The sequence below is a fragment of the Notechis scutatus genome, chromosome 11 (assembly GCF_049901735.1).
Source record: "Notechis scutatus isolate UNSWTSFEM ecotype Mainland chromosome 11, rNotScu1.2, whole genome shotgun sequence".
Classification (NCBI taxonomy): domain Eukaryota; kingdom Metazoa; phylum Chordata; class Lepidosauria; order Squamata; family Elapidae; genus Notechis; species Notechis scutatus.
In genome coordinates this window covers 4,962,398-4,976,943 of record NC_142019.1, presented here as the reverse complement: position 1 = coordinate 4,976,943, position 14,546 = coordinate 4,962,398, and the positions used below count along the sequence as shown (strand labels likewise).

Below are 14,546 nucleotides of genomic sequence, written 5' to 3'. Positions count from 1 at the left end.
CTTTTAGAGAAGAGGGACCTTATCTTGGGCCTACAACCACCAAGGATTCTCTATCACAAAGCTATACTCTTAGAGAAGGGGGACCTTCTCTTGGGACTACAACCACCAAGGATTCTCTACCACAAAGCCACACTCTTAGAGAAGAAGGACCTTCTCTTGTGCCTACAACCACCAAGGATTCTCTACCACAAAGCTATATTCTTAGAGAAGAGGGACCTTCTCTTGGGCCTACAACCAGCAAGGATTCTCTACCACAAAGCTATACTCTTAGAGAAGAGGGACCTTCTCTTGGGCCTACAACCACCAAGGATTCTCTACCACAAAGCTATATTCTTAGAGAAGAGGGACCTTCTCTTGGGCCTACAACCAGCAAGGATTCTCTACCACAAAGCTATACTCTTAGAGAAGAGGGACCTTCTCTTGGGACTACAGCCACCAAGGATTCTCTACCACAAAGCCACATTCTTAGAGAAGAAGGACCTTCTCTTGTGCCTACAACCAGCGAGGATTCCTTACCACAAACTATACTCTTAGAGAAGAGGGACCTTTTCTTGGGCCTACAACCACCAAGGATTCCTTACCACAAAGCCACATTCTTAGAGAAGAAGGACCTTCTCTTGTGCCTACAACCAGCGAGCATTCCTTACCACAAACTATACTCTTAGAGAAGAGGGACCTTTTCTTGGGCCTACAACCACCAAGGATTCCTTACCAGAAAGCTTTACTCTTCGAGAAGACGTTATTTCTTTTGGGCCTACAACCCCCAAGGATTCTCTACCACAAAGCCACACTCTTAGAGAAGAAGGACCTTCTCTTGGGCCTACAACCAGCGAGCATTCCTTACCACAAAGCCACACTCTTAGAGAAGAAGGACCTTCTCTTGGGTCTACAACCCCCAAGGATTCCTTACCACAAAGGTATACTCTTAGAGAAGGGGGACCTTCTTTTGGGCCTACAACCACCAAGGATTCTCTACCACAAAGCCACACTCTTAGAGAAGATGGACCTTCTCTTGGGCCTACAACCACCAAGGATTCTCTACCACAAAGCCACACTCTTAGAGAAGAAGGACCTTCTTTCGGGCCTACAACCACCAAGGATTCTCTACCACAAAGCCATACTCTTAGGGAAGAGGGACCTTCTATTGTGCCTACTACAACCACCAAAGATTCTACCACAAAGCCCCCCAAAGATGACCAGCTCAGTAGACCTCTGCAACAGAAGGCAGAAATAGAAGGATGCTTATCAGTTCTACTTGGTTTCAGTTGCAAGCAAAAGAAATACAGGTGGTTCTTTCCTTGACGTACAACCAACCACAATTGGGACCAGAATTTCCATTGCTAAGCAACGGGGGGGGGGAGGGCATTATTATGTGAGTTATATCCCATCCCTTGACCTTTTTTAAAAAAGCATGGTTAAGCAAATCACCGCAGTTTAGTGAATCATGCCATCATTAAACAAATCTGAGTCTTCTTGTTGACTTTGTTTGTCACGGGCTCACTGGGAAACTTGTAAATCAGGGGTCCCCAAACTTGGCAACTTTAAGACTTGTGTACTTCCAATTCCCAGAATATCTGGGAGTTGAAGTCCACAAGTCTTAAAGTTGCCAAGTTTGGAGACTTCTGTTGTAAATGGTCATCAGGTGACCCAGAGAGGTGCCAACTCTTCTAAATAAATGCTGGTTGCCAAACATCCACATTTTAAGTATTTGACCGGAGGTGTGTTGTATGTGTGAGGAACAGTCCTAAATCACTTTTTTTCAGGGCTGTTGTAACGGACACTAAATGAATGTCTGTAAGTCAAGAACTATCTTTTCTGGCACTACAGATACAGAAGCCCAGAGGCCCAGATTCCCATGCTCAGGCTCAAGGGTTCAAATTATCTTCCAAAATTCCTGTGCCTCAGAAGCACGGTGGAGGGAATTGAATGCAACCCTCTCAACCCCTGGTTGGCTCCAATCACATGTGTTTTATTACCCTACTTTATCAGATCTTCTGCATCCAATACAGGCAGTCCTCAACTTACAAAAGTTTGTTTAGTGACCCTTTCGAAGTTATGACACTGAAAAAAAGTGACACAGCCCATTTTTCACACTTATGGCCGTTGCGGCACCCTCTATGGCCACGTGTTCAGGCATTCTGATTCCTCTTTATGATGGTTTGCGGTGTCCCAAGGGGTCATGTGATCCAATTTTGTGACCTTCTGACAAGCAAAGTCCATAAGTCAATGTCAAAGTCAATGTCTGGAATACTCTACCCGACTCTGTAGTTTCTTCCCCAAACCCCAAAAACTTTAACCTTAGACTGTCTACTATTGACCTCACCCCTTTCCTAAGAGGTCTGTAGGGGTGTGCATAAGCGCACCAACGTGCCTACCGTCCCTGTCCTATTGTTTCTCTTATTCTTTTATTTTTCTTATATGTAACCATTTCATGTATTCACAACTATGTATACATTTATACTTATTATCTTGTAAACAATTGGCAAATCAAATAAATAAATAAAAATAAATAAATAAATAAGGAAGCCAGATTCACCTAGTGACCAAGTTACTGACTTAATTGCAGCGACCCACTTAACAACTGTGGCAAGCAAAACAGGGCAAAACTCGCTTAACAAACCTCTCAGCCATATAAATTCTGGGCTCCACTGTGGTGGTAGAAGTCAAGGTCTCTCTGCACTTCTAAAGAACAGGAATGCTTCCATTTGCCTTCCAGGCTGTTTTAGTTTCCCAAAACAAATACAAACCAGCCCCTTTTCCTCTTTCTTCCTCAATAGACTCGGAACACCAGGCCCTATCCAACAAAATGAAAATTCACCAATGTCTCACTTAGCAACACAAACCTCCAGCTCCATTGTGGTCACAGCCTGAGGACGACCTGTGTTAAGGGAACCACCTGCCCCCCAAAATCTTAAGGTCATCCACTAGGCCTCAAAGGCTCGCCAAGCCCCACCAACCCCTCAGTGCTTCTGCCCGTTTTGCAGGTAGGGCCTCCACCTCCAACCTCAAATGGAGCTAAAGAACAGCCCCCTCCCCAAAGCTTCTCCCCCTCCCCCAAAGAGATCTATCTGGCTTTCTTCTATTCAAGGCTTCTTCTGGAGACCTGGATGGATCTGTGTGTGTGTGTGTGTGTGTGTGTGTGTGCGTGTGCAAGAGGGCAGCCTCTCTTCAACTGGAGGGGCCTTCCAGAAAGAGGCTCAGAAATTGGGGAAAGGGGGGGGTGGAATACGGTTTTTCCTCCCCTTCCCCTCCTCCATCTCGCAACCAGGAAGGGGGCGAGGCAGAGGATGGCAGGGAATTTAAGGGGTGTGTGTGTGTGTGTGTGTGTGTGTGTGATGATGGAAGGACAATAAACCCGTAGTGATCAGGCTGACCAGCCCACCCGGCTTTCTCCCTTCTGCAGCCTTAAAAAAAAATAAAAAAATAAAAAACTACAACCGCTCCGCGCCCCCCACCATCTTCTCCCGTTTCCCGCCCCCAATTCCAACGACCCAGGGGTTGTGGCTGCTTTGAAAAGGCCCTGGGAGCGATCCAGAGGAAGAAAGGGGTGTGTGCGCGCGCGTGCGTGCGTGGGGAGAGGGGGATCCCATCGGAGAAAGAGCCGGGAAACCCCCAACCCACCCACCCCCCACCCCAGTTGGTGAATGGTCCCATTTTAACGGGGTGGGGGGGGGATGTTAGAGTCTGAGAGAAGAATGGAAGGATGGAGGCGGCCTTCTTTCTCTCCCTCCTTTTTTTGTTGCTCGCCCTCCTCCATCCCCGCGTTGCCAACACAAAGGCTCCATCCAGAGGCGAGCGGAACGGCGAAGCGGCAGCCAACCCTTTGCGGCAACGGGGAGGGGAAGGGATGGGCCTGGCTTGGGTGGGTGGGAAGTTCTTCCCCAGGCCTTCGATACTCCCCCCCCACCTTTTCTCTCTCTCTCTCTCTCTCCCCCGGTGCAAGGCGCCCCCTCCCTCCCTCCTCTCCCCTTTCCTGCTTGGTACTCACCCGGGCCGGCCAGTGCGGGTAGCCTTTCATTTTGGCGAATACCAGATCCCCGGCTTTGTATTCGCGGGGCCTGGGACGAGCCATCGGGTCCGAGTCCAGCTTTGCCCGCCCCGTCTCTGCGTCCGAGGCCACCCCCAGCACCGCTCCCAGGCCTTGCCCCCGATCCACCGAGCTGGGGGAGGGGAGAGGGAGGAAGAGAGAGAGAGAGAGAGGCCGGGTTTGGAGGGGGGGAGGGCGGGAAAGGATGGAAGATGCGAGCGAGCGCTGCCCCTCCTTCCCTCCCGTCACCGGGGGAGGAAGGCGAATCGGTTCCGAAGGGAAGGAAAGGCCTCGGGCGGAGCGGCGGCAGGAGGAGGCGGCGGCGGCGGTGATGGAAGAAGAAGAAGAGGAGGAGGAGGAGGAGCAAGGGAAGAAAAGGAAAGCTGAGAGAGAGAGATGGAAAGAAGGAGAGAGAGAGCCTACGTCCGTGTGTGAGTGTGTGTGTGAGAGCGAGAGTGAGGGTGCCTACGTCCGTGCGCGCGCTCGTGTCTGCATGTGTGTGTGTGTGTGTGTGTGTGTGCGCGCGCGTGCAAAAGGGGGGAAGCGAAGGCCCCGGGCTGGGCACTAGCAATCTTGGTGTCCCGTCCACCCCCCCCCCTCAAACGATTAAGCCGCTTTGCGGGGAGGTCCCGGGCAAGGCGAGGGCTGCGGAGTGGGAGGGGGCGGATGCAAAAAGGGAAGGGGGGCTTTTTTCCAGGCGGGGATCCCTCCCCAGCCCTGCCTTGGGAACAAGGTTGGCCCGAAGACCGTCGCCGCCTGAGCTGCGCTGCGTTGCGCTGCGCTCTCCCTCCTACAAGGAGGCTTCGCCCATCCTGGATCTCCTCGCCGCCGCCGCCGCTGCAGCGAGAAAGGGGGGTGGGAAATCCCTTCTCTTCCCGACGCTTTCCGGGGCACTACGGGGAAACCTGGATGCTCCCCTCCCCCCGCGCCTTCCTTTCTTCCTTCCCACCCACCCCCTCTTTATTTTTTGGAGAGGTGGTGGGAGAATCGATGGCTCGGCTCGCCCTCCGCCTCCTCTCCCTTCCCGCTCTTCCCCGGGGACGCCAGGTGGGTGGGAGGGTTTCCACGCACACGGAAAGGCGCCCCCGCCGGCCAGAAGGTCGCCTTTCTCCTCTCCACGGCGCTGCGCGGGGACGGACACCTCGGCGCGAGCGCGCAAGGCGGGAGGAAAGGCCCTTTCTTCGCCCGTGGGGCTGGCTGGCTGGGAGAAGGACCGGCCGAGCGGGCAGAGAAAGGAAGAATCCGTGTTCCGGCGCCGTTTTGTATTTCGGTGCCTTTTCTCTGCGGCCGAAACGCCGCGGGGAGTTCCCGGCTGCGCAAAGCAGAAGGGCCCGAAAGAGCGCGCTGGACGGCCTGGAGGAGCGAGAGGGGTCCCTTCCGAGGAGCTGTAGAAATTGGGGAGGGGGGGGTCTGCTTGTGAGCTGAGGGTGCAAAAATCCAGAAAGAAAACAAAAGAAAACGCCCCGCCGGTTAGATTTTGTGGGGCTGGTGAAGCTGAATTGGATCCAAAGCTAAAGCTAGCTTTTTAGCTGCTTGGTCAAGAAAGGGTCAAATCTTGGACAGAGTTTTTCCATGGGGGGGGCGGTTTGACGAAGGGGAGGAAGAAAAAGAACACAAAAGCCGTGTTTGTTCACTGCACGGTTTTTGTTTTTTTTTAAAAAAAATATATTTATTTTTGTGGCTAGCTTTCTGTATTTCCTCAATGGTTTAGTAACTGTCTTAAGTCTTGTATCAACAAAAAAAATCTGACATCAGGAATAAATAAAAAAAATGGCAGCAACTCGCTTCCTGTTGAAATCTGTTACATGCAATGAAATGTATTAATATAGGTTTTTAAAAGCCCCAGAGTGGGCCTTCTGACAACTTTCATTTCCCAAGATGAAGACGTGTTCCCATTTTCCTGGCTACTAGTGTTAAAATCTCAAGTTCAAAATGTTTTGATTAGGAAACATAATCAATTGGTGAGATTTCCTTGGGATTGTGGTGTGAGTAACTAAATTCGTGGAGGTGATTGTCAACCATTGATAGCTAGTCTTCACCCTAAATCATTGGGCAGGAATGAAAGCACAAAACAACTAAAATAAGCAGATGTAACCTACTTGTATGTAAAACTCATCAGTCAGTGGGCAAAAAGCCAACACAGTTCTAGGCTGTATTAACGTGATGGGCTTGTGTTAAAGCAACAAAAAAAATGGGCAAAAATACATAAGTGGTTAGAAAAGATGCTAGAAAAACGTGTAGATTTTAAACCTGAACTGTTTTTATTAGGTATAACATCAGAAAAACTTGATAAACAAAGTATATATTTAATATTGCATGCCTTAATAGTAGCGAGGATTATATTTGCACAACACTGAAAAAATGGAGAAACATCACAAGACAAAGAGATAATTAGGAAGATATTAGATTGTGCAGAAATGGACAGACTTATGCTGTCCAAAAAAGACACAGAATATTATTAGACCTGGATTTTATTATACCAGTGGTTGGAAAAAAAGAGGTGAAGATTAAGAACATAATCTGTATTGTTAAGCAAATTAAATAACCCAGACAACACGATGTTTATTAAGTACTGACAAAATGTAAACAACAGAAAATCAATAATTTTTTTTTTTTTTTAAATGAAGTTAGGCAAGTATTTCCAATCAGGTCATATTTCTTCCAGGATATGGAAGAAATAATCCAGTTCTTGTTTTCTTCTTAACATGGGACAATTTCATGATTGAGAAAGTTTTAATCTCTGGCTGACAGCTCCTAGGTTAAATATAGAAAGATTTAAGAGTGGCCAGACAAGTTCCAAAAAGACCAGCTTGTGACCAGAAACTTACAATGGTGTCTCTGACATCCTATTCTACCTGAGTTTTAAAAGGATTGTTTTAATTGAAAAAAGTTTTAATGAATAGCTCAGTATGATCTCAGATCTGAGTGGCATTGTTTTTGAAGTAGGACTGAAAATTCTCAGGTCCTTGTATGCAAATCCTATCTTGTTTTAATTTTTTTGAATAATTGTTTTAACTTTTTCAAACAGTGAAAGGTTTTTTTCTTTTGAGGGGCCTTTGCTCCATTTATATTCTACGTTAAGCATTTATAATCCATAAGGATACCAAGCATTTAGAAAAATCAATACCTTTTGTGACTTATAGGGCCCAATGTGGTAGCCACAACAATGTCATATTCTATCTGTGGCAACATTTGATTAATAACATCTGTCATCACCTCTACATTATTTCCTCCAATTGTTTAAACTCCCCCCCCCCCCAAATCAATTTTACTATTTTCAAAGATTGTTGTTGTTATTGTTCAGTTCTATATCATGTCCAATTCTTTGTGATCCCATGAACACCAATTTTCAAAGGTACTTTCATCCAAAGAATGAATGTTTTCTAAAAACTTTTAGAAAATATTTCTAAAATGACTAGTTTCTAAAATTATTTTTCCCTCTGCAGGTTTAAATTTTTCTTGAATCACAATCTTGTTAAGCTTTTGCTTTTAAATTAAAATAATTTCAGTTAATGTTCTCCATTCTTAATTCCAAAAATAAGGCAACTCATTGTGTGTTTTTGTTCTTTCCAGCCACTCAGAATATCTCTAATTGTAAAATAATTATATCCAAAGGTGTTCGGCTTGTGCAGTTCAGTTTTAAAAAAGAAACATTTAAGTTAAAGATATTTGCAAATGTCCTGGTGTTAATGTTGGAAGAACTGGATGGAGTAGAAATGTTAATGGGAAAATTAAACAACTTTGGTATGCTAGCAGGTTTTAAGATTAACAATCAGAAGATGAAGATAATAACAAACAGAAAATACAAAATTAAAAGATCAAATAGAACTGATGGAGAAAGCTGGTTTCAGGTTTGAGAAAAAAGTAAATATCTAGGTATTACTATGACAAATTGGAATTGTATGTTATTTCAAGATAATTAGATGAAGATGTGGAATGAAAGTAAGGACGTTGGAATGGGAAGAATTTAGATTGTCACTACTGGGAAGAATTTCTGTAACAAAAATGAACGTTTTTTCTAGAATGATCTTTGTGCTTCAGAAAATATTTCTGATAAGTGAGACACCCAATTTAGACAATGGCAAATTTGTATGGCAAGAGGAAAAAAAACCATGAGTTAAATATAAAGTATTTAGATGTATACTAAAGATGTAAAAGAAAGAGGGTTGGCTTTACAGAATTTGTTTGAATTTGAACCAGTCTCTCAGGGAGGTATAGGGCTAGACTACATACAAACAGGAAGATCCAAGTAGAAGCACAGAGGCCAGCTAAATGGCATTGGGCCAGTCACTTTCTTGTAAGGAAAATTAGGATACTAGGTTGCTATTACAGGAATAAAAATTGAGAGTTATTTTAAGCTTCATTTTCATTTATATTTTTAAAGATTTTTTTCTATCCTGCCTTTATTATTTTTTAATAAATAAGTCAAGACCTAATATTCCTTCCTCTTCTTATTTTCCCTACAACAACAACTGTGAGATGGATTGGACTGAGAGAGAAGGACTGGCCAAAAGTCACCCAGTCTCCTTTCGTGCCTAAACTGGGACTAGAACTCACAGTCGCCTGGTTTGGGTTTAATATAAGCTTTTGACGTTCTGAAAAAAAGAGAAAAGATGACATATTAATTTCTAAAAGAAATTAACTCACAAATAATAATAAGGGAGGAAAGAAGGGGAGAAAACCCAGTATGTTTGAACATATGGCAAGTTAAGAACATCAGGAGATTTTTAACATCAGTCTTCCTCCACTAAGAGCATTTTAGATAACCTGGACAACTCCAGAGATACAGGTATTTCTCAACTCATGAACATTCATTTTGTGACTGAAGCTATGACAGTGTTGAATAAAAGTGACTTATGACTGGTCTGTGCAGCAGATGTGCAGCACCTGGTGAAGATGTAAAAGAAAGAGGATTGGCTTTACGGCAGTGGTCCCCAACCTTTTTTATGCCGCGGCCCGGTACCGGCATCAGCTAGGCACCGCCATCTTGTTTTGATGAAAAAGTGCTTCCGGTGAGCTCACCGGAAGCACTTTTTCATCAAAACAAGATGGCGGCGCTTAGCGCTTCCAGTGAGCTTTTCCGGGTAGAAATGGCTTTCTACCCAGAAAAGCTCACCGAAGCACTTTTTCATCAAAACAAGATGGCGGCGCCCAGCAAACCAGCGGCCCGGTAGGATTTGTTCCACGGACCGGTACCGGTCCGCGGACGGTGGTTGGGGACCCCTGCTTTACAGGATTTGTTTGCATTTGAACCAGTCTCTCAGGGAGGTATAGGGCTAGACTACATACAAACAGGAAGTAAAAATTTTGACGATGAATAAAATTTGGTGCCTGGCAACTAAACTAGACCCCTCACATCCCGGACATAAACTGTTTCAACTCCTTCCCTCAAAACAACACTATAGAGCATTGCACACCAGAACAACTAGACACAAGAACAGTTTTTCCCCAAAAGCCATCACTCTGCTAAAGAAATAATTCCCTCAACACTGTTCAACTATTTACAAAGTCTGCACTACTATTACTATTAACCTTCTCATCACTCCTTATCGCCCATCCTCTCCCACTTGTGATTGTAGGACTGTAACTTTGTCGCTTGCATCCTTATGATTTATATTGACTGTTTCCTAGTATATATGATTGTTTATTGTATCCTATGGCTATTATTAAGTGTTGTACCTGATGATTCTTGACTCTTGACGAATGTATCTTTTCTTTATGTACACTGAGAGCATTTGCACCAAGACAAATTCCTTGTGTGTCCAATCACAAGAATTATATTCTATTCTAAACATGTATGTACAATGGTTGCAGCATTCCAGGGCCAAATGAATCCCATTTGCGAAGTTCCAAGCGGCTTCTCGCAAGGAAACTCAATGTGGGGAAAGCCAGATTTGCTGAAGGACCATGGCAAAACTGATTGCAAAATTGGGCACAATTCACTTAAAAACCACCTCACTCAGTGACAGAAGTTCTGGTCCCAATTGTGTCATATGTTTGACTGGGAATGAGGGAATATGTAATTAAATGTATTATATAGTGTAGATTTAAGAAAGGCTAATTTATATAAAGAAGAGAACAGAGTAACAGAGCTAGAAGGGACCCTGGAGGTCTTCTAGTCCAAACCCCTGCTCAAGCAGGAGACCCTATACCAGGGGTGGGATGCTAACAGTTCTGCCCGGTTCTATAGACCCGGTAGCTCTGAAGAGCAGCAAACACAGGACCGATTCTGCATTTGCTGCTGTTTGGCCCACCTGCCCACCTGGGCTCTTACCTGACCTTTATTTCCTGCTTTTTCAACCTCAGCTGCTTTGCGTGGCACAGCTGAGGTTGAAAAAGCAGGAAAAAAGAGGCTTTTCAACCGCTGTGCACCCGTGCGCAGCGCTTTTCAGCTGTCCGGGCAGCACAGCCTAAGGTTATTTTACACACATGTGTGCAAAACGTAGTCACCGAACCAGTAGGAACACTGGTTGAATCCCATCCCTGCCCTATACCATTCCAGACAAGTGGCTGTCCAGTCTCTTCTTAAAAACCTCCAGTGTGAAGCACCCACAATTTCTGAAGGAAAGCTGTTCCACTGGTTGATTGTTCTCACTGTCAGGAAATCTCTCCTTAATTCTAGTTGCTTCACTCCTTTAGTTTCCATCCATTGTTTCTTGTCTTGCCCTCAGGTGCTTTGGAAAATAGATTGACCCCCTCTTCTCAAACAGTGCTCAATATGATCTTTCAAAATTTCCTTTAAGCATTAATTAGCACTTAGCACTTACATACCACTTTATAGTGCTTTACAGTCCTCTCTAAGCAGTTTCACAGAGTCAGCCTATTGCCCCCAACAATCTGGGTCCTCATTTTATATCCACTTCAGAAGGATGAGTCACCTAGAGCCTGGTGGGATTTGAACTGCCAAACTACAGGCAGCTGATAGCAGAAGTGGCCTGCAGTACAGCACTCTAACCACTGTGCCACTGAGGCTCTTATTGAACCTAGAAGCATAGTCATAATTCCCTTTAAGAATTAATTGAATTTAGAGTTATATTTTGTTTTCACGTAGTGATGAATGGATTCCAGCAGAGGTCTCTCTTGACCATCAAGTATATTCTATTGAGCAGTTGGAAAAGTGAAATCTGCCTTCAATTCTTTATTGGCATGAAGTTGGCTTAAGCAATTTTCCAGCAAGGAATGTTAACGGGCTGAACTATCTGGGTCTTTTACAGATGGTCTTGAGGAGAGCAAAGAACTTTAGAATAGGAACAAGAAAGGAAGAGGAATGGCTTGAGTAGCATTTGCCTGCCCTTTAAAGTCTAGAAGACCAAGCTTGCTCTGTTCTTCTTCTCATGGACTGTTAACTTCAGAGACCAAGATAGACAGTCTGATATAGTGGTTAAGGCACCAGGCTAGAAACTGGGAAGCCATGAGTTCTAGTCCCACCTTAGGTGTTAAATCAGGCTGGGTGGCTTTGAGCCAGTCACTCTCTCTTAGCCTTAGGAAGAAAGCGGTGGCACATCACTTCTAAAATCTTGCCAAGATGTCTGCAGGGACATATACAGATAGTTTCCAGGTGGCAAAAACTGACTCAAAAGTACCCCCCACCCCAAAAAGAAAGAATCAGTCTTTGAAGGGGGCGCTGTTTTCTAATATTGGTCTTGCGTTCTTCAGAAGCTGTTTTTCTACAAAGACCTGTATTTCAGCGTGCCTCAAAGTTCAATCAATCAATCAGAATAGAGTTGGAAGAGACCTTAGATGTCTTCTAGCCCAGTGGTCGCCAACCAGTGGGCTGGGGGCCACTGGTGGTCTGCGAGAAAATTTTGGAGGTCCACCGAGAAATGTCACCTCCAAAGCTCCCCCCAAAGCAATTAATCCAGGCTGCGTGGGAACACATGGCTGCACCGCCCACATGGCCCACAGGAACACAAGGCTTGCGTCGCTTTCATTGTGAACAACAAGAGGTAGTGAGGGGAAGGGGGAAAAGGGCGGAGGGGGGAAACTTGCCCCACTCACCCCACATGCCTGGCCTGGCCACTGGGCTGCTTCTTTCTGCTTCTTTCTTCTTCTGCTTTTGGCTGCACACAAGGAAAGCAGCAAAAGTCTTTCTTTCTCTCCCCCAAACTCCACCAGAAATGAGTCTTTGGGACCCTGCAAGGCCTCCTGCTCCAAGAGGCTATGCCAGCATGACAAGTCTCACAAAGACTCATTTCTGGTGGAGTTTGGGGGAGAGAAAGAAAGATTTTTGCTGCTTCTGCTGCTTTCCTTGCATGAAGCCAAAAGTCTCTCTGTCTGTCTGTCTGTCTGTCTGTCTGTCTGTCTGTCTGTCTGTCTGTCTGTCTCTCTCCCCCTGAGAACGGAGCTGGAGATGGTATCCTGCAATCCCAAATAAATAATGATCGATCAGTGGGGAATTTTCCTGCAGACTTTTTTTTGGGATTTTTCTAGGGTGTCTGGTCCGCGGGATTTAAAATTACGAGTTTGGTGGTCCCTGAGGTCCAAAAGGTTGGCGGCCTCTGTTCTAGTCAACCCTCTGCTCAAGCAGGAGATCCTATACAATTTGAGACAAGTGGCTGTCCTCTCTCTTCTTGAAAACCTCCAGGGATGAAGCACCCACAAAGTCTGAAGGCAAGCAGTTCCACTGGTTAATTATTCTCACCGTTAGAAAGTTTCTCCTTAATTCCAGGTGGTTTTTCTCCTTGATTAGTTTCCACTCACTGCTTCTTGCCTTGCTTTTTGCTGTTTTGGAGAATAAGTTGACCCCCCCCCCTTCTTCATGGCAGCAGCTCAAATACTGGAATACCGCTACCTTGCACACACACACCTCAGTCCTCCTTTTCTCTGAGTTAACCATACCCAGTTCCTGCAACTGTTCAGACTGTAGTTGGGCAGGAAAAGAAAGGGTTAAATCTATTTCCAACCATTGTATTTACCATTATACAGTGGCTAAGAAATCGAACAACTCCTGTGAATTTTCCTTTTTTATTTACTGGGGGGGGGGGGAAGAAGCTACAAAAGCAAACTCTTTGTGGGTACCAGGAAAGAATGTTTGCTTTTGTCAGGAGGAGGAAGAAAAAGGAAGGAATTGTAAAACAAGGAGGCGTGGAGTTTTGGACATAGCTGGACATGTGTAAGACAAGAGCTGCAGAAACATGGAAGAAATGCTCAGGGATATTTAGGGTTTTCCTGGTCAGATCTGAGCTGACGAAATAGATTTTCTCTGAGCATCCATTTTTGGAACTGCCGTCCAAAAAAGGATGCAGATTAGAATACAGGTAGTCCTTGACATACAATGGTTCATTTAAGGACAAATAAAGGAGAGTATTTGTAACCCGGGGTTGAAATGAGGGGTCCTTGGTGCTCTCTGAGTTTGGTGCTTTTCTTGCAGACCTTTCATGACCCAAACTAGGTAACATCATCAGTGCTAGTAAGGAGTGCTGTTAGCCGCGGTGTTCAGTCCACATTCTCTTTGCATTGTTCTTCTCAGACGTTCTAAGCCCCCTAGAAATTCTTTTCTTCTGCCTGACATTTAATTCAATCCTAACCTTGTATGCAGAAAAATAAAATATAATTTCTGTCCGCAATGCAGCTGCCAACTCTGCTTTGGAATGTAAAGAATTTATGCAATCCTTTCTTTACTGCACGGTACCCCCTCCCCCCATTTTTCATACCCTCCTCCTCCTAAATTTTCAGCCAGAAACTGTCGCAAGGAAATGAAACTGACAGGGATAAGGTGGAGCTGGGAGGCTGGAGGAGAAATGGTGTTCCTGTGTTTAATTGTGCAAGCTAACCTCTAGGATGAGCGTGGCAGCAGGCAAAGTTCTACAGGCCATTACTTGAGTGAATAGTCATCCGGTGAAACTGGATTGCAAACATTCCCATATAAATCCAAGCAGCCAACACATGTTGCAATGAATTAGGAGTGTCTTGTGTCATATATAAGCTAAATAAGAATAGGACAAGAAAATCCCACTGATCATGTTACCTAGTCTGGTCATGAAAGGTTCAGAAACTAAACTCAATCAAACTTGGAGAGTAAACCACTGCCAAAATATAAAACCCGAACTTACAAGTCTTTTCTATTATTTAAACAGATTAACAAATATGTTGTCTTTCATAGACAATTACATCTTCCTTTCCAAAGGGGTAGTCAAGACAGACATGGGACACATGATGTTATATTACACCCTGGTCCTCTTGTTTCATTGCCAAAGTAAATATTACTGACCCCTGAATTATAGGGTAGTTATCTGTTTTTGGCAGGACTTCACTGGGAGAAATTTTTCAGGTCTCCCAACAGAACATTTTTATCTCTATGCCTTAGGATTTTTCTTTGATCTGAAAGGAGAAAGCAGGGCACCTGTTCTCATTATGAATCAGTTATGAGTTTGGGAAACACCACTGGATTGACTTTTTAATTACCAGGGAGAGCAGAGTTGAATAAAATAACTGAATAGTCACTCCTTGGAGGAAAATAATCATCCCTCCATCCAAGCTGTTTCCTTTCACAAGATTAGGAGCGTTAACGCTTTTGTAA

General features: G+C 44.8%; 1 protein-coding gene across 1 annotated transcript in view; it reads right to left on the bottom strand.

The window, feature by feature from the left end:
- HDGFL3 (HDGF like 3) overlaps positions 1–4,383 on the bottom strand; it is a 41,047-nt gene extending 36,664 nt beyond the window's left edge. Inside the window, exon 1 of the mRNA XM_026677056.2 lies at positions 3,989–4,383. Within this exon, the coding sequence (XP_026532841.1) occupies positions 3,989–4,072 (84 nt within the window). The 5' untranslated portion in view covers positions 4,073–4,383. The remainder of the gene's footprint in view (positions 1–3,988) is intronic.
- Between the last annotated feature and the right edge of the window lie 10,163 nt (positions 4,384–14,546).